Genomic DNA, 25,955 nt, shown 5'->3' with positions numbered 1-25,955 from the left:
CTCAAGGCAGAGGGAATAGGGATGGAGGAGGTGCTGGGGAAAGACCCCACAGGGTGCACTCTCCATGGCCTCGCTATCTGGGCACAAGCCCCAGAGAGGAGGCTGGAGAGACACAACTCTCTCCAGAGGAGCACAAAGGGTGCAAGGTCAGGGACGCAGGGGCTGGCCCTGGGACCTGCCCTCCCCGGGAGACGCTGGGTCCCTCCGCACTCACAGATGAGACCTGCACCACATCCTCCACCACACAGCCCCATCCCAGCCACCGCCTGTCCCCCAGGGAGCCCGCGCAGGGACCCCCATGGGGACACGGCACCACGGCTTCCCCCAGAGCCAACACCAACAGTTCACTTTCAGGTAACGTGACAGGAAGGTAAAGTCTTACCTGCTGACGGACCTTGTCCCATAGTCGTCAAGACCCTGCGGAGAGGAGGGGAGGAAGCACGGTGAGGGGTAGGGGACATGGGCTGCACCCACTCAGGTGCCACTGGAGGGTCACACGAACAGACCAAAGTGCATCAGGACCCAGGGATACTGGGGCTGAGAGCCAATGCATTTGGAGACGAAAGGGAGATATGGAGATGATTTAAATGGGATTGAGACAGCAGAGAGTGAAGTTGCGCTACTCTCTTTGGAGCAGGACTTGATTCTGGCAAGACAAGGGAAAGCAACAGCCGGGAGGTCCCTGGCCTGCTCTGCCCAGCCCCGCCATGGTACAGAGCTCCAGTCACTTTTGAGATGCAAGACACTCAAAAAGGGATTGAACAAGTCTGAGAGACACTAGTGAAATGTTCTGTGGAAAGAAGTGTTTGTCTGTATTAACTCCCACCAGAAACCCACAGGGTTTTGGACCATTTTCTCCTTCAGCCAGTACTGAATGGCCTTTGCAGGAGGGAAGGACCGCAGTGGTCCAAGGAGCAGACAGGGACCAGGCTCAGAGGACGTCCCTTGAGGATGTCACTCCCCAGGTGAGGACCTGCCCTGGGATATGGCCACAGAGCAGCTCTCCTCTCCATGACACACACAGAACTGCTCCAGGAAGGAGAGGGAGTTGCTGGTCTCTGAGCTGGCCATGCACCAGGGATCAGACACCCATGTTCCCCTTGTCCCAGGAACGCTCCCAATCACAAAATCCCAAATCCAGCAGCAAACCCTGCTGGGAAAACCCAGCAAACAGCAAGTGGGGCTGCACTTGCCCATACCCCCCTGCAGAGAGGACCAGACCCCAGCCAGAGCTGCTGCCTCTCCAGAGCGCCCTGCTGAAGGGTCGGGTGCTGTATGGCCGCCTCTCCCCCTCCTCATCCTCTCCCCATGCACCAGCACGTGCTGAGCGCTCCAGGAAAGCCAGCGCGGCTCATCCCACCACGCTCACTCTGGCAGGGATGAGTCCCACACCACATGCATCCTCCCTAATGCGTTATCCGAGAAGCCCTAAGGTTGTTCTGGACAACCGCCAGAGCCCTGGATGGGGTCTGCCCCAGCCCTGCAGCTCACTCCAGCATTCCCACGGGACCATCACTAGCTTGAATAGGTACATGCCAGAGAAAACACTTCCAGCTGCCTGTGAACAGCTTGTTTCTGGTGGGAGGCTCCCATGGAGTAGGCAAGTGTTGTCCTTTGGGGGTTTAGGGTGCCATTTTGTGCCATTCACTCCCCGTGCCTTGCCCGTTCTGCCTGGGTGAGCCAAACCGGCTGGTCCTCCCCATCCACTGCTCTCCTCCCCCACCACCTCCCTGCACCCCCTGCCCCTTCTCCCCCAGAGCTGACGCTCAGCAGGAGACGAGGCCCTGGGCAAGGCACACGGGTCACCAGGCAAAAAACGGCCAACTGCCCGTAAATCCCAAGGGAAACATTGCGTGCATTTGGACTTACAGCTGTTGACCTAGTGTAAGGCTTGTAGTGAGCGGAGGGTGGTTGGCAGAGGCCACTGGAATAGTCTTTAATTGCACAACCATAGGGCATTAGGTAGTCCTACAAACAACGAACAGAGGTTGGAGAGCAGTCCTCCTTCACCCGCACACCGTCTACACCAACGGCAGGACTGAGGACACGCTTTAACACATTTCATCCTTCTGCTTTAAGACCGCAGACGGGACGGGGACACCACAGACACCCAGGCCACCGCGCACAAGGCTCCAGCAGGGACTAAGACCTGGGGCTTTTCTCAAGCATCTCCTGATTATAAAAAGTCTCTCCCTGGAGTGGGAGCAGCCCCCCTGCTGTCCGACAGACTCACCTGGGAGAAGGCGGGCACGGCCACGCTGTACGGCCTCTGCTTGAAGGTGTTGACGCCTTGCGCTGGGAAGGCTTGGGAGCCCATGCCATAGTCGGGTGGTGGGATAGCGATGTCGTCTTTGTCCAGCAGGTTGCCGGTGCTGCTGCTCTTCCCTTGCTGCAGGCTGGGTGGGGGCACCCAAAGCAGAAGCATCAGCACCAGCCCACCCTGGGCTGAGACGTGCCCAGGCTGCCCATCCATCCACAGCAGGGGATCCCATGGCCAAAGCCCCCCCCAAAGGAAGCTACCACCCACCTGTGCTGGGAGTTATTCCTAACGACATGCATTGTGTCTGGGGAATGCAGAGTATTCCCATCCCAAGCCCTGGGAGGGGCGCAGGAACCCACCCACCACAGCACCCAGCATGATGCTCCTACCTGGTATGGACCCGCTCACTGCCATCACTGTCGAGGACCCGCGTGTAGGAGAAAGGAAACCAGCCCCTCCTGAAAGGCAAAGGCAGGGGATGAAGCCAAACCCATGTTTATTCATGGAGGATCTAGGAGAGGCTGCACCCAGGGTGCAGCAGTTTGCGGGGGATGGCTGCGGCACTCACATTTTTGTTTTCTCACTCTCTCCATAATGCCAGCCGTCCCTGGCCTCTGGCACCAGCAGCGTGATGAGGTCACCCTCCTTGAAGCTCAGGAGGGTGCTGTTATCTCCAGCAGCGTGAGAGAAAATGGCCTGCACCCTCGTCCTGCCGTTCCTCTCAAGCCCTGCGGCCATGGAGCTGGAGCGTGGCAGCGTCTTGTTTTCAGCTGGTGGGAGAGAGACCAATGAGTTCAAGTCCTTCACCCCATGGCCAAATCCAGGCACAGACAAGGCCAGGTCCCTGACCTTGCTTATTTTACCCCAGGTTCCAATAAAACCTCCAGTGTCAGACTCACACCTTCCCCCTTAACAAGCAGGATCAGGCCACTGCTCTTGGCATCGCCCGCCAGCCATGGCAAAGGGAACTGTCTCCTTACACAAGATTCCTCATGATTTTCCTCCTGGAAATCCTGTCAGTGGGCTGAAAGCCCACCCAGCCCAAGCCACAGCAGAGCCCAGCTCTGCTTGTTTCCTAACCCCAGGTCCAGGAGCATGAGTGGCACTTGTTGCCGGAGCGATGCTGCCATTCACTGCCCTGCCACCAACAACATCCCGACAACCCTGCTCACCACAGCTGCAATCAGCCCTTGCCGAACACATGCCGCAAGCGCTGCCCGGCACAGCCGGCACCACGGCACCCCGGGAGCAGAGAATGGGGAGGACTAAGCCTCACCTGATGCGTAGCTGTTTTTCGGTGGCACGTTTTTGCGAACTGGGAGTGTATTGGAGTAAGAGTCACTCAGCTGCTTCTGAGGCTGGGGAGGAGATAAAGATTTGGGCTGTGCTGGCTTCATCTCAGACCAGTGGTTGTACCCGTCACTGTCTGGGCCTGAGACTCCGTTCATCACCGGCATGGCCTCCTGCGCCGACATGCGCTATGGAGAGAGGAGAGGAGGGGGGAAGATAGGGAATATCTTCATTAAGGCATCCCACTGCAGCTCCCGCAGCGGGACGCAGCTCCAGGGAAGGCGGCTCAGAGCAGATCAGAGCTTCAGCCTGTTGGGTTTAGTTCCCCACCTGAGACAAACTGCTCTGGGGAAAGCAGTGGGGTCACCTCTGTGGTGTTTTACTGCTCCAAGCTGCCTCATACCCTCCTGAGCCCTACTGCTCCGCTCATACCCCAGCATCAGGGGGTCTTTCATCCCATGGGTCACTCCAAGCACCTTCTCCCATACTTACTTGGGTACCTTGATTTAGCCCCACAGCTCTGGGACCAGCCTGATTGGGACCAGCTGGGCCAAGCAAGTCCAGCTCATGGGTTCCCCAAAATGCACCTGGGAGCCCCTGCAGCCCCTGCCCCTCTGGAGCTCAGCAACCCAGATAGGCTGGGCTGCCCATCCCCATGCCAGGCTCCTTTCCACATCCCAAGGCAGCATGTGCACAGAGCTGCCCATCCCTGCGCATCAATGACAGTCCATCAAAAGGCAACTTGCTGAGGACAGTGGTGACACCGGCCCAGGCTCATCCCTCCAGCTTTGTTCAGAAGGGCAGGACAGCTTCCACAATGAAGATACTTACTCCTACAAAAGGTGCCAGCTCCGGGGGGACAGGGAGAGGTTTGGCACCAGGGATAGGGTCAGAGATGATGAGGTTGGATTTGGATGTAGACAGAGGGCTGGGCATGATGGTGCCATTGCTGCTGGCAGCCATCTGTTGCATCAGCTGTATAGCGCGGTCTGGGATCTTGTTGGGATCCGAGCAGGACTGCTGCCACAGTGGCAGCTTCTGCGTCAGCATCTCCTTCCCCTGCAATAGAGAAAAAAGAGGTGTGAGGGCACAGGGGTGTGGTAAAACCCACCCAGCTCTGCACCCCTCCCTGGTCAGCACTGCGGGGATCCGGAGCTGGCCTGAACCTGGCCGCAAGATTGATTGACTCCTGTGTACATGGCACGGATGAGATAAAACGCAGGGGCTTACAGCCTCCAGGTTCTGATAGCAGCTGAGCCAGGAAGGTGTCATGAAAAATGGAAAGGAGGGAAGGAAGACGCAATTCGTCTCCCCAGCTTATTCTGAGATATCTGCATGGGGCAGCTCCAGGAACAGAGGGGCTGTAGAAAGCCAGGCAGGGTGCTGGGCTTAGCGAGAACAGCTCTGCTTGACAGAGCAGGGAAATAAAACCCGACCAAAGGTTCGGCCATGGGACATGCAGTGCACAGGCGTACTCTGTGCTGTCACCCAGGTCCTGAGGGATGAGCTTCAAGCTTAGGGCTGCTCAGCCCCAACAGCCTCTGGCCCCACCACCCTGCAGCTAAACCGTGCTGTTCCCTGCCCATGGGCAGGACCTGTAGCCGTCTACCGCTGAGCTGCGAGCCAAGGGGCAGGGGGGAAATGGAGCTTAACTTGCCCTTATTCAGCTAAGACACCAATGCCACGTGAGCTAGTGTCCCATTGTGCAATGCTCAAAGGGAGATGTCCCAAACCACCCCGAGGTCATTCCCCAGCCAAGCACCATGCAGACCCCCAGTGCCTGCCTAAACACCTCCCTGGGAAGTGTGCTGTGAAGAGCAGCAGTTGCAGCTCCAGTAAGCCTGACAGCTAACTCCCCCACCGGCTCACCCCGCAGAGCCACACAGCAGAGGGTGACCTGACGCTGCTGCACAGCTTTGCAACCCATCTCACCTGGAGACAACTTGGTCCCTACATATCAAAAAGCCCTCTAAAGCAAACTTCAAAGTCCCAGAACCTTTCCCCATTACTGGCCACCAGCTCCAGCCGAGGCGTAGCCTCACCAACCAGACTGTGGCTGCTGCCAGCATCCTCCAGGAGCCGCAGGCAGCAGCAGGATGGCGTTTTTAGCCAGCAAGGCCCACATCAGCTGCCAGACTGGTGCAAGGCTGGGCGCCCACATTGCACATACACCCACCACACTCTGGACGAGCCACCTGTACAGTCCCTCTTGCAAAGCCACCCTCTACATGCTGCTGAAAGAAGCTTTTGTTTTCACTGTGCCACGGTCATGCTGCAAGTGCCGGCACCCTTGTGTCTGCCGACACCCTCATCTCCGGGGGGGAGTTCTTTTCCCTCCTGCTCTACAGGAGGACTTTGCATGTTCCAAGCACCAACCCAGCCTGCAGTGCAGCGCAAGGACAGTGCTGACTAATCCAAACTCCTTCTCTGGCTCCCTGGTGCCAAGCGTGGTGGTGACAGATGGGAGCTGTGAGCAACGGGGGGTGGCGGTGGGGAACAACCAGAACGGGAGCATGAGACTGTGGGAGCAGCACCAGCGTTCCCAGCCCTTGTCCAGATGGATTCTCCTCTGGACCAGTGCAGGGGGCCACCACTTCCCATGCGGGCAGGCAGCAGCTCTGGCCCCTGGCCCAGGAAAAGGGGGCTGCTTGGAATGTGCAAGAGGGTATTTGGAGCAGCAGTTTAATCTCTGGTTTAATCCCCACCTTTACCAAGGCCAGGGAGTACCAGAGGGTCAGAGGGAGCCCTTTGCCTGCCCTGCCAGGTAGGCAGTGCAGCTCTGACTGAGCAGGAACAGCGCTGCTTTGCATTTCTTCTGCTTTTGCAAGTCATGAGCTGATGCATGAGGAACCTGACAAGCTTCTGCCAGGGCAGAGCCATCAGACCTCGGTGACCACAGCATGCAGGAGAGGTGAACTCTACCCCATCCACCTACCACAAGCATTTCCACACAGGTGAGGTTGGCGCTGCAGAGAGGCCAGCACCGCCTCGGCAAGCCGGACAGCAGGATGGGCTGCCAGGCTCTGCCCTCACCACCACGTTGGCATTTGAACAAACCACAACTGGCCTCATTTACCTCTCGCACCCAGAAGCTGCTTTGAAATGCAGAGCAGCACCCATGGGAGACATGCCCCTCATCAGAGGAAGGGCAGCTCAGGGTGCGGCCAGGAAGGCAGCAGCGCCCTGGAAGCAGCCCTGCCTCTCCCAGCCTGGGAGCACATGCACTTCCCAGGGCACCTCGTCCATGGGTCACCCACTGGTATATTCATTCCCCTGCCTCTGCCCCTGCGCCACAGGGGCTGCACAGCTGCAGCTTTCAGCATATCAGCCTGCTCTATAGGCAATGGCTCACGACAGGAGCACCCACCCGGTGACGGGGCAGCCGGGGACCTGCAGCCACAGGAGCACAGCAGCAGACCAGCACCTCCGGTGGGGCTGACTCACCTTGGCGTGGTAGGTGATCGCGCTCTTTGCTACTGCACATTGTTTCTCTACCAGGAAGCAGAATCGTCTCCTCTCTTCCGTAAGCGCTGTCTTATAGCCGTCAGAGACGTAGTTTTCCAGCTCGCCTTGCTTGTTGCTGATGGCTTCGATGTACTAGAATGGAAAGAGAAGCAGAGAGGTGGCTGCCTTCACCGCTTTGCCCACTGAGCGCTTGCCCCTCTGTGTGCCGGGTAGGGGATGCTGCAGCATCCTCCGGAGAGGGGTCAGCAGTGCAGCCGTGGGACTGGTCAGGGAGTGGCCGGCAGGCAGGGTGCCCACAGGGGCCCCCCCAGCACAGGACGTGCACACACATGCCTGCGCAGCCCCTCCAACCCACCCTTACTCATCTGAGCCCCCCACCCCCACGCAGAGGCGCTGACTCAGCGCGTGGGCCGGGAGCCATGCGGGCGGTGGGACAAGCTGTACCGCGTGCAGCCGCCCTCTCACCAAACGGGCACCCGAGCCCCGCTGAGGCACCTGCACCGGTGGCGGAGGCCAGGGCAGTTACCCCAACCGCCCAGAGCTGGCAACAGGCCCCACAGCCCCCTGCTCATCCCTGCCAGGGATCACAGCGTGCAACCACCATGAAACCCAGCCCAGGCTGAACACCTCCAGCACCTCCTCTGCTGTCGGTGTCTGCCAAATCACTGCTTGCTGCCCGTCGCTGCCTGCAAGGATGGGCAGGGCCATGCTGCCCAGAGCCAGTGGGACAGCATGTAAACCCTTCCAACACACACAAGCACCACCAATGCTAAAACTACCAGGAACACTTTCAATATGCACTCGCCGGTAAGCGGTGCAGGGGGCAGGTGCCAGGGCAGTGCTGCACGCTGGCACAACACTCCCTGCCCGGCTGCGAGCAGCAAGGGGACTGCCAGGGTGGCCGTTCCTCGATGCCATGCAGCCCAGGACTGTGGGGACGCTGAGGCCCCTGCCAGCACCGGGCAGAGATGTCATAGGCACAGCAGCATGAGGCTCCCCACCTGGCACAGGCTCCTGCTCTACCTACAGGACTTCTGCCAGCACGGCTGTGCCACGCGGGACTCTGCCAGCACCATACAGGGCATGGAGGCAGCACGCGGAGCTGGCCTGGAGTAACCCGGCTGCTCAGGCTGACCTGTGTGATGTGAACATGGCACATGGGAGGGCTGCAGAGCAGTGCCAGGGACCGCAGGGCTGCTGCTCAGCCACACCATCAGCATCCCTGAGAACAGAGGTCGAGAGATGTCCCCAGTTCCTCTGCAAGGAGCTGCCACCCTTGATGTGGCACTGGGAGAGCACCCACCAAGCCTTTAAGAGGAGCATCTCTCCCGTCCATTGCTGTCCTGCTCTGCAACACCTCGTTGCCATCAGCCCTTCCCTGGGACAGCAACCCTGCACTGAAAAGCCACAAGCAGCCGTGTAGACCAGGCACTGCTAAACTTGTTTCAGAAAGGCTGAGCTTCCATGAGAAGGGAATTAAACTGAAAATTCAGGGCCCAAAGCAGCTTTACTTCTTTCTTCATGTTTAACAGTTATTTTTAGCATGCTACAATATTTATTAGCAGACATAAAATGGAACAAACCTCAACAAAGCAGTGAGATTAAGTGACATTCTGGACTTCAAAGGGAGCTTATTTCAGAGCTGGAGCTCCTGCTACTCCCACCCTCCTTGGAGCATCCTCCCTCAAGAGCAAACCTTGCAGAGAGCTTGTGCTGGACGCAGCAGGTTTTGGGTCTCCCCACAGGCACCAACACAGGTGGGGGAAAAGGGATCAGTGAGAAATGGGTAAAAACTGAGTTTGCAACTGAACCCTATTGCAGGAATTTTTTCCCTCCAAATGAGGAAATCCAGCACAAATGTCCACATTTAGGAACAGAAACAAATGAAGGTAACTGCGCTGACATCATTAGGTGTAAAAGCAGAAATAATGGAGGTATTCGCATCACCCACAAGCGAAGCTCCAGGGAGAGCCGAGCCGGACCAGGGCTGGCAGGGATATAGGGGCAGGCACCAGGAAAGCCATCAGGCAGCCGGGCTGTGCTGGCAGCAGGCACAGAGGCATCGGGAAGAGGCGGCAGCAGCCCCGGGCACGTGCCGGCAGGCGGGTGGGAGCAGGCGGCAGTGGGAGGACGCGCTCGGCGTGAGTAGGAAAAGCATTGCTCCTGTGGAGTGGGCTCGGGACAGAGGCGCTGCCGGCAGCACACCGCCTCCTCCCAGGTATTATTAGCCCCGGGAACAGCACAGGGACAGAGCCCAGAGGCGTCAGCTTGGCAGCGGCGACAGGGAGCTGGGAGGGAAGGACGTCCCAGCACCAGGCCAGAGAGCCCCCAGCTCCCCCAGGGTCTGGTACCCGGAGCCCTCTATTGCAGCCCTGCTACGCCTGGAACAGAATGAGCCCTGCTGTCCCCACACCCCTGCACCACAGGCAGCTCCCAAAAAGGTCTCCTTCATTTCTCTCTCGAGGGAAGTAGTGGGACGCTGTCCCCCTCCTGCAGAGCCCCATTTCTGGAAGGAAACCGCAACCCTGACAGCACCTGAAATAGCAGGAGCACAGGAGCAAGTGCGGACGCCGACACCCTAAACTCATCCTGCTTAATTTACTAAACTGGGCCATCAAGAACGAGAAGGTGAGGAGTGAAATGAGTCCACCTCTGGCTAATTTAGTTCAGTAGCACAAGGACCATCCCACGAGGATTCAGGTTTCCCCGTACGATAATTATCCCCAGGTCAGACACAGCCATGCCTCAGGTACGGCGGGTGGGCACGAGTCAGCTCTACTCCCGAACACGCCGTACACCATGATGCAAGGTGGGGAAATTCTTCCTTGTCGTAGCAATGTTAGATTTTTAGTTTTACTCATAACTTAAATACGCAAGTTAAAGCCTTATTTACATCCCTGATTTCAACCTTGTTTTGCAAGTATACTTTTAATTACTTCACTAAAGAAAGGCTTGTCTTCATGGCTGCAGCCAGTTAAAACACGTTGATTTGCAAGCAGAGAGCCTATGCTCTAAATTTAGTATTCTCAGTGCTTTTAATACTTTATGTAAATATGCCTGATGTGCCATTGATTTATTCAGAGCCTTGATTTTTACACATTGTTACATTACAAAATGGCGAGCAACACTTCTTGTTCACTAGACAGTTTTCATTTTGTATTTGCTCAAAGTGACAATGGGCTTTCAAATAATGCATAGAAAGACAATTTAAACAAAACCTTGTTATATATGCCAGATGCACAGGAAAAAAAAACCACACAAAGCATGATGTAAGATCTCACTACTGTATGTCAAGGAGAAGCACCATCTCTAATCAGTGAGCAGTGCTTCACCTGCAGCCAGGTGCCCATCAGGACTGACGGGCTCAAGGCAGCCACTCACATCTCCTTTCCCCAGGAACGGAGGGGGATCCTGCAGCCATCCTGCACTTTGAACCCCAGCCAGACACATTTCTTAGCTTGACACGACCTGACCACCAGTGTAAGGGCCAGGGGCAGGTGCCTCCCCGCTGGCCTCGGTGCGTCCGGGCTCCGCTGCTTAGCAGCGTCCTCTCCAGGACCTGAACAGCAAGCACGTACTGCCTGAGCAGTGCATCTTAAAATCAAGACCTTGATTTAGGCTGTCAGCTTCAAATATGGATTTTAAGCTTTGTCCAAATAAAAATTCCAGTTTAAAGGAGGAGAAAAACAACGAAATCCAAAAAAGCCATTAGTGACCCAAGTGCCAAGAGGGCAGGGAGCCGACCATGGCAGCGCTTGCGGTGGTCCCAGCCGTGCCAAAAGCCAGAGCACGTGCCAGAGCCACCCAACAGCTCCAGAAACCTTTTCTGGGTTTCTAGGTTGGAGAAGCCTCAAATAACTCCCCCGTTCCCCCCCTCCACCTCCTGAACACATCCACTTCCAATTCACCAGGAGCCGCTGACCTAATTAGCAATGTCAGCACGTGGCGGTGCTGGGTGCAGCCAGGGAAAGCGTTTGGTTTAAGATGCTGCCATGGCTCAGCAGGGCGAGGGCTCGTGCCTGGTCCAGGGAAGCAGCAATCCCAGGAGGGGTAGCCCGGTCCCGGCAGCCCGGGGAGCCCCGACTGCACAGGCTCAACCCCTCCTGGCTGCCCGATGCTCAGGGGAGACGAGCAATGCTGGAGCAAAGCTTGGCCACGCTGGGCTCAGCCAAAGCTGGGCAATCTCCATTCAGAAGCCAGACCAGGTTACCACAAAAGGTCAGACAGTAAATTAGGAACAAGAAAACAAGAAAGAGGAAACAAGATGCTGCAAAGTCCCCAGCGTGAACAGCCACTGTCACCCCCAGCACAGAAAAGCCAGGGCACACAAAGGCCCTGCTGCTTACAGTAACATCTTCCCGATGCCACTCCGAGGCTGACAGCTAGAGGTATGTGAAGATGAAAAAGCATCTAAGAAATGTCATGACCTGGGTTCTTTTCAAGCGCACGCTGTCATCAGTGTAGTTAGTGCAGGTGAGACAGCAACATCGTTAGTGAACTTCAGTCAAGCCTTTAATAACCACACAGCCTTACTGGGAAAAAATTAGTTCAAACTGCTCTATCCAAGCCAAGAACGTGCAAAACAGGAATATGAACCAAGGGCAATGCTAATGCCTTGAGCATGACTGCAGAAATCAGCATTATGGAACTTTATCGGTGATCAGACACATCTGCCACTGCTGAGCAAAGCATCAGCCTCAGGGACAAGAGGGAACCAGCAGCAGGCAGAAGCCAGCAAGGCTGCATTTTGGGAAGCACCAGTTAACCACGCTGGACATGGCTGTTGTATGTTTTGAGACCAGAAAGCCAGTAACGCCGCAAGGGAGCACACGGTGAGCGTGCTTCTAGCTGGCATCAGGAGAGATGCAGAGCAGGGAGGGCACCATGTCCCTGCACTGGCTCCAAACACCAGCTCTCATCCCAGGGAGGGACGGGTCAGGATCAGCAGCACAGAGCAGCGGGGAAAAGAGACCAAGGAAAGATAGGGGAAGGGAGAGGACTCTGCAAGCTGTGCTGGACCAATGTAGCAGGCTGAAATACCTGGAAGGAGTAAACACTAAGAGAAGGGAGAATTTATTTAGGGAACCCCAAGGGAGAATAATTAGAAAGTAATGGGATAAAATAAGAAAGAAGTTAGGCTGATTAACAGAGGAAGAGCATCTAAGCTATTGAATATTCTCAAGGAGAAACAGCTGAAACCCTACCATGGCATATAGCCAAACTGAGGAAAACAAGAATCCTGGGGATCCTCAGTCCCGACAACTCCTGGGGAAAGAGACAGCTTTCCCTTATTCCCAGGATTTCCTCTTTGTGGGGAAGCTGGTTGACCCTGGAGCAGCCTCAGGGGAGACACCACCCCCTCCCGGCTCCCTCCAGCCTCCATCCTTGCCCAGGTGTGATACAGATGGAGAGGGAGGTTGGTCAGTTTGTTCAGCCGGACAGAGTGATGCCATATTTGAGCCCTGGGATATCAGTGGCTCTTCCCAGCAGAGCACGGCCGGGAAGGAGAGCAGAGTTCAGAAATGAGCCTGAAGTAACCTAACCTGTCTTGTAATAAGGCAAATAAAGCAACAGACAAACCCCCTCCAGCAGCAGAGAATGCCCATATGTGGGTCACCATGGGAGCCAAAACACATTTCACTGCCTTTTGCAAGGACAAAGCACCCCTGCAGAGCCACGGGACCCCATGTCGCTGCAGCCGTCCACTGTCAGACGGTGCTGCCCACCAGCCTCCACCACTCCAGCTCCATCACCCTGAGGACAAAACCCTCCTCCAGGATGCTGTGGACGCTGTTGCACTGATGGTTATCAAAGGTGATATAATATGTTGGGCGGATCCTAGGAATAACAACCCTGACAGCTGCCCTGCTGCAAGGGTACCAGCCTCTCTTTCCTTCCCCAAGAAGGGCTGTCTCCCCTCGTTATGTTGCCTGTCTCACACATTTGTTCACTGGGGTATCAGCCTCATCCTTTCACTGCCATCCACACACACATGTGATATTACATAAAATTTACAGAGAGCAAAACAGCAGGCAAGCGCTTTCTCCAGCCAGCTGTGCGGGGGTTTAGTGATCAGCTGCTTGCAACATTCCCTCAGTACAGGGACACCCCAGATCAACAGCTCGATGCACAAGGTTTAGTACTGAAATGCTTCTCAGGCATGGCCCTGACCTCTGCAGGCACAGGGACCAAGAGACCAGCTCTCTAGAAGTTATTTGAGGCATCTCAGCTCAGAGGAAAAGAAGTCTATGACTTCATTTTGCATATTTGTAGCAACTGCTTATAGATTTGTAGAGCTGGTTGCAGAAAAACACGCTTTGTGCTGGAGCCTGTAGCTCACCCGGGGTGGAAGGGATGCTGCCAGCTGGCCACAGTGGCTGAGCAAGCCCACCCTGACCACAGCCACTGGAAGGGGCAGATGGAGACACTCCTCCTCTTGGTGCTGCCCTTTTAATTAGCTCTCACAGACCACAAAGCCCAAAAAAGATGCTTCAGTGTATGGCTCTTGTGGCACCATGTCTGGAAAGAAGAGGGTCTGGTGTGCTGCCAGAGCAAGCTGCAACACCCAGAGCCTCCTCAGACCCCCAGGGCTACAGCCCCATGGTAAGAGGGGCCAGCACAGGAGTCCACAGCTGATTACAGAGAAAACAAGAGGCAAAAAATTACCACAGGGGATGAGCTCTCCAGTAACGCCCTGAGACATGAGCAGGTAACACTGAGATTGGTACTTCCCGAGTCGGGATCCCTTTCATTCCCGACCTGGCCGTGGCAAGGAGGACACGAGCACAGCAGCTCAGCCCCAGACCTGAAGCATCTCCCACCAAGCGTTTCACATGCACTTCCCCTCCCTGCACCCACTGGCTGTATTTGCTGGGTTTGGATGCCCAGCCTAACTCATCTTAAAGCAGAATAAAACCTGGAGAGAGTTACCTGCAGCCACTGCGCATTTACATAATTCTTCCCTATTTGACTTTTACATAAGCCTTTGTAACCTGGTTTGTGCAAACTCCTTATTAGTTAGAGCTTCTTAACCTATACCTAAAATTATTTCCCCTGATGGGAATATCAAAATGAGGTTTCAATTACAAAAGTTTATAAACCCCCCTCCAGGTTATTTGGCACAGCGGTATTTAATGCTTAAAATATTCCCACAGGAGCAGGTGTAGGTGTGGACAAGCAGATGACACATCTGGGCAGGAGCTGAGCTCAGCCTCCGCAGCCCACTGCCCCCAGCTCAAACCCCTGGTTTTGCAGGGGTTGGGGGGAACCGTGAGCCGCCACTCACTGGTGCAGCCACGCCAAAAGCCCTTTGGCCCAGGTCAGGCAGAGCCTTTCACCACAAACAGCCAGCTTCAGCTTCGCTGTTTAGCATGAATTACAGCCAGCTTCATCTCAGCCCAGCAGAGAAACCCAATTGCTTGTAGCTAATATGATTTGATAAATAGTTTGAACCAACGTAACTTCATTGTTGAGCTGCTAATTCAATCAAGGTCCTAAACCCATCGTGACCTTGATTTCATGGCTTGATTGCTGTCGTGGTTTAACCTCAGCCGGCGACCGAGCACCACCCAGCTGCTTGCTCACTCCCACCCCGTGGGATGGGCGAGAGAATCGGAAGAGTAAAAGTGAGAGAACTCGTGGGTTGAGATAAGAGCAGCTTAATAATTGAAATAAAATAAAATAGTAATAAAAATAAAAGACTATACAAAACAAGTGACGCACCATGCAATTGCTCACCACGTGCTGACCGATACCCAGCCAGTCCCCGAGCAGCAGCCCCCCAGCCAGCTTTTATCCCAGTTTATATACTGAGCATGACATCACATGGTATGGAACGTCCCTTTGGCCAGGTGGGGTCAGCTGTCCCCGCCGTGCCCCCTCCCAGCTTCTGGTGCACCCCCAGCCTTCTCAGTCGGTAGAGCAGGAGAAGCTGAAGAGCCCTTGAGCAGTGTAAGCACTACTTAGCAACTGCTAAAACATCCCAGTGTTATCAACAGTATTCTCATACTAAATCCCAAACACAGCACTACACCAGCTACTGGGGAGAAAATTAACTCTATCCCAGCTGAAACCAGGACAATCATAACCAGTGTTTAATGAAGTTACAGCAGTTTAGCTTCCCTGGTGATTGTTTCATCTTAATATTGTTTTCATTCTTCTTCATAAAAGACATGAAGTGAATGGAATTGGTTTATTCTCCCCATTTTCAACACAGGTCAAAAAAGATTTCAGTAACTACATAACTAAGAGGAGACATCTGAGGCAGTTAGCTGTCTCAGCTTTCATTCCTCACGTATAACAAAAGCTCCGGACTGATTCATAAGGAATAAAAAGCCTGGCTTTATTGCGACATTCAGCAGTAACAACCCACAACCACAGCATCTCTCTTGACCATGACAAAGCTTTGGAGATGGAAAATCACTCCTGCAGCCTAATTGCACTTCGAGCTTTTAAGCTATGTGAGTCGCCTTTACTGCAAACCACAAGGTGTTTTAAATCCTCAACCATTTTAATCCTGTGATGCCCATCCTCATCTATTAAACTCCACAAAACAAGCACAAGAGGCAGTGGCCAGATGATGTGGGTCTTGCAGACAACCCTGGATCCGCTCTGTCCATGTAATGAGTGGCTGCTGAAGCTCAGGAGAAGCACCCTGCATGTGTGTGCATAAGCATCATGCCGCTGCCTCATCCCAAGCAGACCTCCTTTACCTCTGCCTTCCCAAAGCTACTGCTCACCAGCCACAAGATAATTCGCTATGTGCATTGACTGCTGAGTATCAGCATTTATTTCTGCTTTATAAAGGGGGAAAATCTGAATTGAAGAGTCACAGGTGAGATGTTTGGGCTGTTTTACTTGGCTTTCTGATCAGTCTAGCAGAGCATGGAGCCTAAGCCATGCTGGTACCCTGGCCCAGGTCAGGGCTGTCCTCTGCCACCCTGCAAACCAGAGCCTGTACAGCCCCATTTCTCCTCTCACCTCGGCAGAGTGAGATGATGTTACAGAAACCATGTCCTGGAGCTCCCCAAAGAAGACAGCACTGCTTCTCCCACCGTGCTCATCTTGCCCACCAGTCTCACTTCCAGACAATGACAAGACGTGGTCACTCAACAAGTGATGAAGAGGCAGAAAGGAGCAAATCTGCTTCCCTTAGCATTAAATACAAAGAAAGATGATGACAGAGCATCAGACTCCTGGCTGCTGACTGCTACAGTAGCTTAAGTGGATGAGTCTTCAAAAGAAGAGTAAGATGTTATTGCTTTATTGAAGAAGATGACTGATATAGCTACCAGGACATTTCTATCAACAGCATTACGAGACAAGTAATCTGCAACGGCCCATTAGAATAGCTCCATCCAGTTGTCTGGTAGGTCTGTGGTCCCCAGGCACCAGCCTGATGAAGTCTTCAGCTTCCTGCAGCATCACAATGTACCTTCAGCAGCCTCCTTGGAGGCTGCCTGGGGTTTTACAAGCTAGCCACAGGGGTGGCTCTGGGCCAGCTAGACAAACTGAACTGCATGTAGCAGCTCCCCAGAGCTAACTGGGTGGTTCTCTGTCTTAAGCCATCTGAGAAAGATTTTTGTGGAGCAGAGCCCCATGGTGTGACACCAGCAGCTCTGCAGATACTCCTGGTTCACTAAGCCTGGATTCACTAAGCCCCACACAAGGCTCCCTCCTCGGACCAGTACCATCACCCACATAGCTCCAAGGCTGGACCCACTCTTGGAGCAGTCCCCTTGCTCTCCGATGCCCAGGCAAGGGTAAAAGCAGCATCAAGGGTGGCCCAAAATACCCTCCTCTTTTTGTTGGAAGGAAATACCAGCACTATAGCCAGCAGATAACAGAGGGAAAACTGCCCTCTTGGCTGAATTCAGCAATTTAACTTTGTATTTAGATCTTGGGGGAGGGAGGGTGGGGGGGAAGAGATCAGTTGAGCAGTCTCATAGATCTTTAAGCTCAAAAGCCATCATAAGGCTTTTTCAGAGATAAGCACTTCCTAAATACTTACTGCTGAAAGATTAAGAGAATGAAAGCCTGATCCTGTTTCCCTGCCCAAAGTGGCCGTGCTAACAGGACTACCCTGTCCCTGCCATATCACAGCAGGAGGATCAAACCATCGCTCCTCTCCCAGCTATATAAAGCTGATCACTGGGATGGATTTTCTCCTCCTCCAGCTCTGGGTGTGGGATGGGGATCCCTGCATGGCAGCAGCCTGGCAGGGTTAGGCAGGAGAGGGGTGGCTCTAACAGCAATTTCACTGTTTGTATCAGCAGCTTTCACAAGTGGGGGTTAACAAAGGTTTGATCCCTGAGTTTCCCCACACTGAGCCTCTTTGCCTAACAGGGCTTTTCTTGCTCAGCAGGAATTTCAGAGCAAGGGCTTGCAAAGACACCACAACTCAGAAGTGGTTTAAGCTGCTCAGCTCTCAAGAACGCGCCAGCCCCCGCCTCAGCGGGCAGGACACCCGAGTCTGCTGCATCGACACCTTCCAGCCATGCTCCGGCCAGCCGTGCCTCCTGCACACAGCTCGGTGCAGCCTCAGCAGTCAGGGGCTGCAGAAGAGCACGAGCTCAGTGCAACGCGCTCCGACTCAGCACACGAGCTGCACACCGAGCCCAGGTGGATGACTGTGTGTGCGTTTTAATCCTTCAGTGCTTATTCTGATTCATGCCACTGAGAGAATGACTGATTTACTGATTTTCCAAATTTTAGGGCAATTAAGAATGTCACTTCCCCAGCACAACCTTCACGGTAACCATGTGCCGATTACTTTAAATGCCACCCCGTACACAGCCCCTGCGAGTGAAGTGCCACCAACATTTAGATCCCCTTCAGCAGACATGGATCATTTTGACATGTTACTGGCCCGTGGCAGCCAAAGTAACAGATCCTGGTCCCAACATAATGCATACTCTCATGCCTCAAAGACTAGGTGATTTCTGGCTTCAGGGTTCATCTTCCCCTTTTCAAGTTCTACTTATCTTGTAATCGTTCAATGGCCTTAACTCAAGAAGCAGCACAAGGACTTTCAGCCAGAGCAGGTTTGCAGATAGGTGTATCAATCTCTCATTAAAATTCGCCATGCTCAGCCATGCTCCAGGTGAAGCTCAAACTGAAAGGCATGAACTCCTGCTGCAAACACATCAGTAACCCAGGTGCCACAGCCCCTCGGAGCTCACGGCTCCAGCTCAGCCCCAGCGCTCCCAGCATCAGCCAGGGATATGCCTTGGATGTTCTTCAGCAAGATGCTGACCCCAACTCATTCCCTGCAGGGAATCCCCCATGCCTCGACCTCCGAAACGTCACCGCCTCGCAGTGCAAACTGTCCAGGCAGGTGCCGTGCGGGACCCCAGCCCCGCGCAGCCAGGACCCGATTAGCAAATGGCGCGTGGTTGGCGAGGGAGCCCACACCGTGATCACACCGCAGTGATTCACCGCGGCCGCCCCCGCCCCGCCCCACCGGGGCTGGGGGAAGGGGCGCCCCAGCAGCAGGCACAGAAAATATTTAAGCAAAACACCATCCAGAGGAAGATGGATCTGGCACAACAGAAATTAATGATCTTTTTGGGTTCATTCACTAAGCAAAAAAATAAAAAGCACCAGGAGCAGTGGATCGAGCAGGGTTAGTCACCACCGCACCGCCTGTCACAACATCTGCCGTCAGCGGAGCTCGCAGCCTCCCCCTCTGCACCGTCCTCCCCCGGGGCGGCCATGAGACCAACCCGCTCCCATCACGGGCTGCCGCCCCCTCCCTATCCACACTTCCCACACGCCACCACGCTCCCCTAATGCTGCTGCGCCCGTTTCCCTAACAAGAACGGCAAGCCCTTATCTAAACACTTGCAAGAGCCAGACCACCTCTAGCACGTGGTACCAAGCATCAGCTGCCCTGCACGAGGACGAGATGCTCGTCCCCCCCAGGCCCAGGGTCCTACCTGCAGCTCCTTGTCAGAGTACTTCTGGGGGTTTTTGCTTCCTTGGCTCTTCTTCCGAAGTTTCTTCAGCTCTGCCTGGCACTTGTCGAGCGAGTCCCCCTTGCTCCTTTGCTCTGTCTGGTACTTCTTCAGCGCAGCCTGGATGAAACAGGAGAAAGCTCTAAGCAGCCAAAGTCGAACCCCTGCCTCAGCCGCAGCTCCAGCTGCCAAGGGTTGGCAGAAGCAAGCAGATCCCCCGGACTTCGGGAAATGTAGGATCCCCATGGCCTGAAGAGCAAACAGGGGCAGCAATAGCCTGACATTGGGGTAAATGCTGTTCTGCGCATGGTGATGTGTGTGATGGCCGGGGACCCGTCTGTAACCAGGAGCACAACTGTCCCCCGAGCAGGCAGCTGGGCCAGGGGGCAGGTGGGCAGCAGGAACGGGAGATGCGGAGATGCCCAAGCCAGCGCTTGTGCTGCTGGACTACAGGAGTCCGTAACTCACACTCAGGTACCGGGAGTCCAGCTCCACCTTCTGCTCCAGCTGCGTCAGGAGCTCGTTGTGGAAGGACTTGAGCTGCAGGCAGAAAGAGAAAACACGGTTCCTTGGTGAGGGCTGGCAAACCCTGCCCGGGGAGCACCGGGGTAGGCAGGGGAGAGGGGCTGTGCAGACAGAGCAGAGGCTGACAGCAGGGAGGGACAGACAGACACTCAGAGAGGGACCCAGCAGGGCAGAAGCAGATGCCCAATGAGATGCCCTTTGCAACTCAGCAGATCCACTTCAGAGGGGCTGGTGCTGCCTGGTCAAAACATGGAAATCTGCTTTGCTCGGCTGCAATACCAGCACAGCCTGTGGCCAGGTGGAGAGCCTGGCATGCCCGGGCTGGGGCACTCACCATCTCCTCCAGCTGGTTCTGGATCTGCCTGTGGACTTCTGCCATCTGGAAGAGCACATCTCCTGCAAAGACAAGATGTAGGGAGGAGGTTTGAGGCACCACACTTGAAAGCACACCTCAGGGGCTGGGGCATGCAGCACCCCACTAGCAGGGGGGGATCCACAGCCAGACCCATGGGTGCTCCTAGAATACCCCTGGTGCCAGTCTTTGAGGAGCTGTAGGTGAGCAGATGTTCATCTGATACACTTGGATAAAAATGGATGTCTTGTGTAGCATGAAGGGGAAAAAAGGACAAGCAGCAGCAGGGCCCCAGCACCCAAGGGCAGCCCTGCTCATGATCTACCATGCTGTTGGCCACCCCAGCTACAGCACAGCTCTGCCCATGCCAGCCCTTAGCCTGGCCACAAAGACCTGACAAAGGAGGCAGAGATGATGGGACCATGCAAGGTCCCTCACCTCGACCTGATTCACAGCCCAGATATTGAAGGGAGCAGGTGGAGATAAGAAATGCTGCACTAATAACAGAGATGGGGATTTAAGCAGCACAGCTAGAGCCAGGACCTTTGCCTGATGCTCTCCCAGCTACATGTACAGCCCAAAGCCGAGCACAGAGCTCCCGCATCTCTCTCCCTCAGCAGTGGGGCAGTGGATAGACACAGCCCTGGGACTCAGTCCGTGTCACAGGACACGGAGCTGCAAATGGAGCTAAGCCCTCGGTTGATATTTGCCTCAAAACCACTGGACCTGTTCAACCTCAGCAGCTGAGCCATGCACAGGCAGCCCTGCCCTGGGCAGTCGAACTGGGCAGCAAGGGCAGAGCTGTGGCACGTGGCTGCTGCAAAGGCCACAGGCCAGCCCCACGAAGGGCTGCCCACGGCCGAGGGATCCTAACTCGGCTTTATCTCTTCCTTTAATTTTTCTTTTCAAATGCAGAATTCACCAAGTCACACACCCACTGCGCTTTTCCTGGGAGGAAGGGCAGTGTCCTGCCTCAGCAAAAGCCCCAACACGGCTGGAGCCAGTCACGCACATGGGAGTTGCAGGAGCGTCTTTTAGGAGAGGAGCCAGTGCTACTGTTTGACTGAAAGCACCGTCTCCAGACCAGAGCAAGCTTTCAGGGAGAGCCAAGATCCATCAGTTATTTGTAAGGGCTAAGTTAGGAAGCCCTTCCAGCAGGGCAGATCGCAGCTTCCCAGAAGGCTTCCAGCCTGCATGGAGCTGTTTGTAAACCAAAAGCCATGATCCGTGTCTGAGCTACTCCGGTCTCAGGACTCAGCCCCAGCAGGTCCTCAGCCGGTGGTGGCTGGGAGCCCCCCGACACCCACAGAGGCTCTCCAAAGGGAAGCAGCATCCCACATCCCGTCCCAGAAGAAGCACCTGGGATAACTCCAAGCCCCAAATGTACAGCCCATAAAAACATACATGGAGTTTTAAATGACAGAACAGCGATCCCAGATATTGGAAATACAATGGGAAGGAGACACCGGCCCTGGAGCCCCAGGACAGTGTGTGGGAGATGGCACAATGTTCCTGAGGCTGCTCAAGGTGGAGGTGGCAGCTCCCTGGGAACCTACTGGGGATCTGGGGCTGAGCAGCCACCGCCCTAATCCCATCCGACAGTGGGTCCCCCTTCCCTGGCACGGACAGCCCCCAGCAGCTGAGACACAGAGAGCACAGGTTTGCTTCCACACAGGGCTGCTCACTCCTATCCTGCTCCAGTGAGAACCTGGCCCTGGCAGCAAACACTGCCGTTTTGGTGTATTTACAGAGTGAAGGAGAACACAAGCCCTCTGTGGAGGACAGGTCCCTACTGGGCTCCAGGACAACTGCGTCCTCTGTACATGGAGTTACACCTCATCAACAGGGAGGGTGGGATGAGGCAAACCAGCATCTCACTAGTGCAAGGGAACCATTGGGACCCTCATTCAGCACAAAAAACAGCGTACGCTGCCCCAGCCTGCCGCTCGGTCAGCCCGTCCCCAGCACACCACGTGCCTGGGCACACGGGCCGTACGCCAGCCGAGTGTCAACAGCACCAGCCGATCAGGAACAGCCTGGCCCAACAGTTCTTTGCTCTTGTGGCTGAAGCAATTTGTACTTTGCACCATACACTGTGTCTCAAAGCCTTCTGCAAACATTAAAATCTGACCCTTTTTCATCCTTGGCGGGCACCGGCCCCCTCTGCCATGGGTCAATGCAGTAACAGATGTGGCTGTGGCACAAGCCACTGCTCAGCCAGCACCGACCAGCACCAGGGCCGCCATCCCCCCGTGGCCCCTGCTTGGCTCCTCAAGAGAGCAGCAAGGCACAAAGCATCCCGCAAAGGGAGGAGGTGACCAGATGGCACGGCTGCAGCTCCGCTCCTTCGCCAGGAAAAAACCATGTGCTGAGATTTCCGCAGCCACCGAGCCAGCTGTAACTTTTGCAGCCCCTTCGCAAGGTGCTGAGCAAAGCGGAGCAGCACCCGGCGCTCACACTGAGCAGGCAGCTGGCTGCAGCGACTATGCACGTCTGCAGTGAAGAGCTTCACACATGAACGGGGAGGTCCGGGCAAGGGGTCACCACCACGAGACTGCCAGGAAATTGATCTCCGGCTGGGCTGCGACAGCTCAATCATGGGAAGTGCACAAATTCCCACTGCAAGGAGGCAATGACGTAACGCCGTCGCTTGGCTGAGATTGCTTTTTCAAGAGTATATCAATGCAAGGGTGGCTTGCTTATTATTTCCAAAGCTCACACCACCCCCCTCTCCCTTTTGCTTCCCGTTTGACCAGAGGGGAAACTCTGGCTGAGAAAGCCAGTGCAGGGCTGTCTGAGGCTTTCTGGCCACCACTGCTGAGCTCCCGGCCCACTCAGAGGGCAGGGACCAGGGTGCTCAGAAATAATATACATATCCCAAAATCCAGCACTGGGTTACACCCAGCCCCTTGCACTGGGACAACAGGGCTCTGACCGCACTGCATTCCTCATGCAGGGAATTAACCTGTTCCCAGCAGCCAGGGAGGTGCCTGGTGTGGATATCTCAAGATATGCATCTTTTTGTTTAGACTTTCTCCTCCACCACCCGCCCCTTGGCTCCTATCACAGCAGGAGCAGGGGGAGTTTCAGCCCCGCATCAAAGCGAGTAGTGGTGCATCGAAGCGAGCAGTGGTGCAGAGCCTTTGCCACGGAGCACACCAGCCCTGCTGCAAGCTGCTCCTCATCCCAGCCCGGGCGTCCGCTCCCCTGCCATGGCCAGTTTGCCGCATGGTGTGGCCAGCCCAGCACCAAGAGCGGCTCAAGGTGAGCACCGCGCTGCAGCCGGCGCGGCGCAGGAAGGCGGCTGGACGCCTGCCCAGCACTGGGCTGCGGGGAGGCACAAGAGCTTCCTCTGGAGCCTCTCCCCGGGCTGAGACAACCCAGCCGGCTCCAAAGGAATCAGCTCCAGGCTTCTCATGGCCTCCAACATCGCTGGGAGCCCACGCGGGGCAGTGGCAGGATTTGAACTAAATCCCCTAAATAGTAGCTGCGGCGCCATGTGAATTCACATATAGCATCTCTGACACCCTGATACTTCCACACCATGAGCTGCTTCACCACTATAAAAGCCCTATAGACCTTGTCAGACATTAACAGATTTCACCCCAAAACCACCCAGACTAAACCAGCGTGGCAGGAGGGAAGAAGTTAAACTGTGACTAGGAGATACCACGGTAGTTGGAAAGCCCAAGTATTTCAAACCCTGGCTCAGAAGAGGATCCACGGCATTGTGCTGAGAGTAGATACCGCAAGGCGTTAGCAGAGCTCGGCAGCAGGGCCGGGACCACGGCACACGCCCCAGCCCCGGCAGCAGCACGGCCGCCCACACCACGGGCGTTTTGCATCACCTACCAGTGGTATTTGCAAGTTCAACACAGTAATTACCGCTGTGCGGCAGGGCAGAGAGCAGGGCAAGAGCTTGGGTGACAGTGTAAATCCTGTACAGAGTGAGAGGACCATACTAGCTTTGCTGCCAAAATGCACATCCTATAGGTCAAGAAACCCAAAGGTTAAGTGCCTCACCTAAGCCCAGAGGCAAAAATAAAGACAGGGAATGGTAGGACTGCAGAGCTTGGGTTTCACCTGCCCTTGCTGGGCTCACACACCTTTCCACAGGCTGCAAAGCACAAACAGGAGAGGAGGAGTTGCTATTTACGTCTGTCTGACTCATGGTATCGCTCCAGGAGAACTATAGGGTCTATTGTGGGCCCTTCCCTACCACACCCAGCCAGGAACAGGCAAACAGGTTGTTCCACATCCCTCCCATTGCTATCGGCACCACAAGCCCCACACATGAGCCAGCTGCCCCTCCAGAAGGCAGAGCCCTAGGAACCCACCTCACAGGGTTTCCTTTTGACTTTTCAGAGCCTAAGGTTTTTTTTTGCCCCCACCCTCTCAAATACGAGCCATTTAAAAAAAAAAACCAACAAAAAACAAACAATGCATTGGCAAAGAAGCCAAACTGCTCCGAGCCAGAACATGTTGATTCTTGTGCAGGGCTGAAGCAGCGCAGCCTGTCCTGCAAAGGCAGCAGGAGCCAGGGCCAGCAGCTGCAGGACTGGCTCCCTGAGGAAGCCACAGAGCCAGTCCCACAGCCACTGGCCACCAGCTCCCGCTGCCACAGGCATCAGCCGGGCAGCAGGGATGCTTTGACAAGCAACAGCACAGCATCCTCGCCAGCATCGCTCCTTGCTCCTGTAACAGAGATTGCAGCACTGTTGGCATCGCTCTGTCAAAATCACTTGTTCTGGAGATTCAGATCCCAAATGAAGAGCATGAAAGGATGAAATAAGGAGTCCGGGGCTCAGCTCCTCCACTATTTGATGTTGTGCTCGACTTCTCCCTGTTGCTTTTCATTAAGGGAGACCAGGAAGAGCGACGGTGCCATCAAGGGAAGTAACCAAGCTGGCAGGAAAGGAATATTAGCTCTTTAATGAGAAAAAGCAACAGACAGTAACAGGGCAAATTGTTTGAGCTCCTGAAACCTAAGAGGAAAAAAAAAAATCTGCTTTCAATGGCTGGTTAAGTGCTATTAGCTGAATCCTTTGATGCCAAGCAAGCACCCGAACCCAGGGAGGGGATGCGCCTGCACCAGCATGTTCCCAGGGCAGGCGGAGATGCAAAAGCACTGGATGCCTGCAGGAGAAGGGGCCAGGAGGGCTCTGCACCGAGCACTGCTCACACAGGCACCCATTTCACTCCTGGACTTTGCTGAGCAAAGTTACCTGCTGAACAGGAGAGTTCTATCGGTTTGGGGTTTTTCTGGGGGGAGTGAGGTGGAGAGCATCAGCCCTGTGCATGTTGTTAACAAAGCATTGCTTCCGGGTGAGCTCCTGCCCCCTGGATGCAGCAGAGCAAGGCTCTCAGCCCAGCGATTACCAGTTCCCCTTTCAGCACTGCATGCCATCCAGTTTCACACCTTCCATTTTCCACCAGCTGCAGCACTGGCCACCAGCAGCAAGCGTGGCCACCTCCCCCCCACCCTGTAAACACAGGCTGGCATTAACCCTGCTCACACATCATGTCACATGCTGAAGATCTGATCTAGCCAGATTTAAGGCAGAAGCATGCTACTTCTGCAATCTTTTTTCTCTTCTCTCATATTAACGTATCTTGATCCGAGTTCACAGACACAGCACATGTCGCAAACGAGCCCTCAAGCCACGGAGAGAAGCACTTCACAGCCCAACACCTCATCCAGACAAGAAAGCTCTGACTTGATCAGCTCTGACATTCAACCGCAAGACAACTTGGGGGAAGATCGGTGCGTGTGCAGTGGGAAGGATACAAGTGTGGGGAAACAATCAGCTTCACCGTGCTGATTCATCTATTTCCTCTTCAAAAAGGTTTCACTTATCACAGCCCCAAAGGATTGCACCGATTTGTTGATGTTATATTAGCGACTCATCAGCATTACAATGATCAGCTCTGTTTGCAGCATCTGCTTCAACCCAGCTTGGCAAAGCTTAAGACATTTATTTATTTATTTATTGAGAGACAAGGTAAAGAAAAAGGCAAAAGCTTCCCAAGGCACTCTGACTCAGGCAAGCTCAGCAACACACTTCCAGGCTGAGCAGTCACCACCGACACTTTTACCAGGGACAGGAGG

General features: G+C 54.9%; 1 protein-coding gene across 8 annotated transcripts in view; it reads right to left on the bottom strand.

The window, feature by feature from the left end:
* Window positions 1-25,955, bottom strand: part of BAIAP2 (BAR/IMD domain containing adaptor protein 2) — a 50,831-nt gene that overhangs the window by 6,908 nt on the left and 17,968 nt on the right. For 3 of the 8 annotated variants that reach the window (XM_075111642.1, XM_075111640.1, XM_075111641.1), the window contains exons 4-13: window positions 19,829-19,890; window positions 19,438-19,509; window positions 18,952-19,089; window positions 6,995-7,147; window positions 4,382-4,609; window positions 3,537-3,738; window positions 2,829-3,030; window positions 2,650-2,718; window positions 2,234-2,396; window positions 383-417 (exon numbers count right to left, since the gene is read on the bottom strand). In XM_075111642.1, coding sequence (XP_074967743.1) covers window positions 383-417; window positions 2,234-2,396; window positions 2,650-2,718; window positions 2,829-3,030; window positions 3,537-3,738; window positions 4,382-4,609; window positions 6,995-7,147; window positions 18,952-19,089; window positions 19,438-19,509; window positions 19,829-19,890 — 1,324 coding nt within the window. Of the gene's footprint in view, window positions 1-382; window positions 418-1,869; window positions 1,969-2,233; window positions 2,397-2,649; window positions 2,719-2,828; window positions 3,031-3,536; window positions 3,739-4,381; window positions 4,610-6,994; window positions 7,148-18,951; window positions 19,090-19,437; window positions 19,510-19,828; window positions 19,891-25,955 lie in introns of all 8 variants that reach the window. The other 5 variants (XM_075111643.1, XM_075111644.1, XM_075111645.1 and 2 more) reach the window with 2 other exon arrangements.

This window comes from Phalacrocorax aristotelis, chromosome 16 (assembly GCF_949628215.1).
Source record: "Phalacrocorax aristotelis chromosome 16, bGulAri2.1, whole genome shotgun sequence".
In the NCBI taxonomy this organism is placed as follows: Eukaryota; Metazoa; Chordata; class Aves; order Suliformes; family Phalacrocoracidae; genus Phalacrocorax; species Phalacrocorax aristotelis.
The sequence above is the reverse complement of the archived record's forward strand: the minus strand, read 5'-3'. Positions and strand labels throughout refer to the sequence as shown.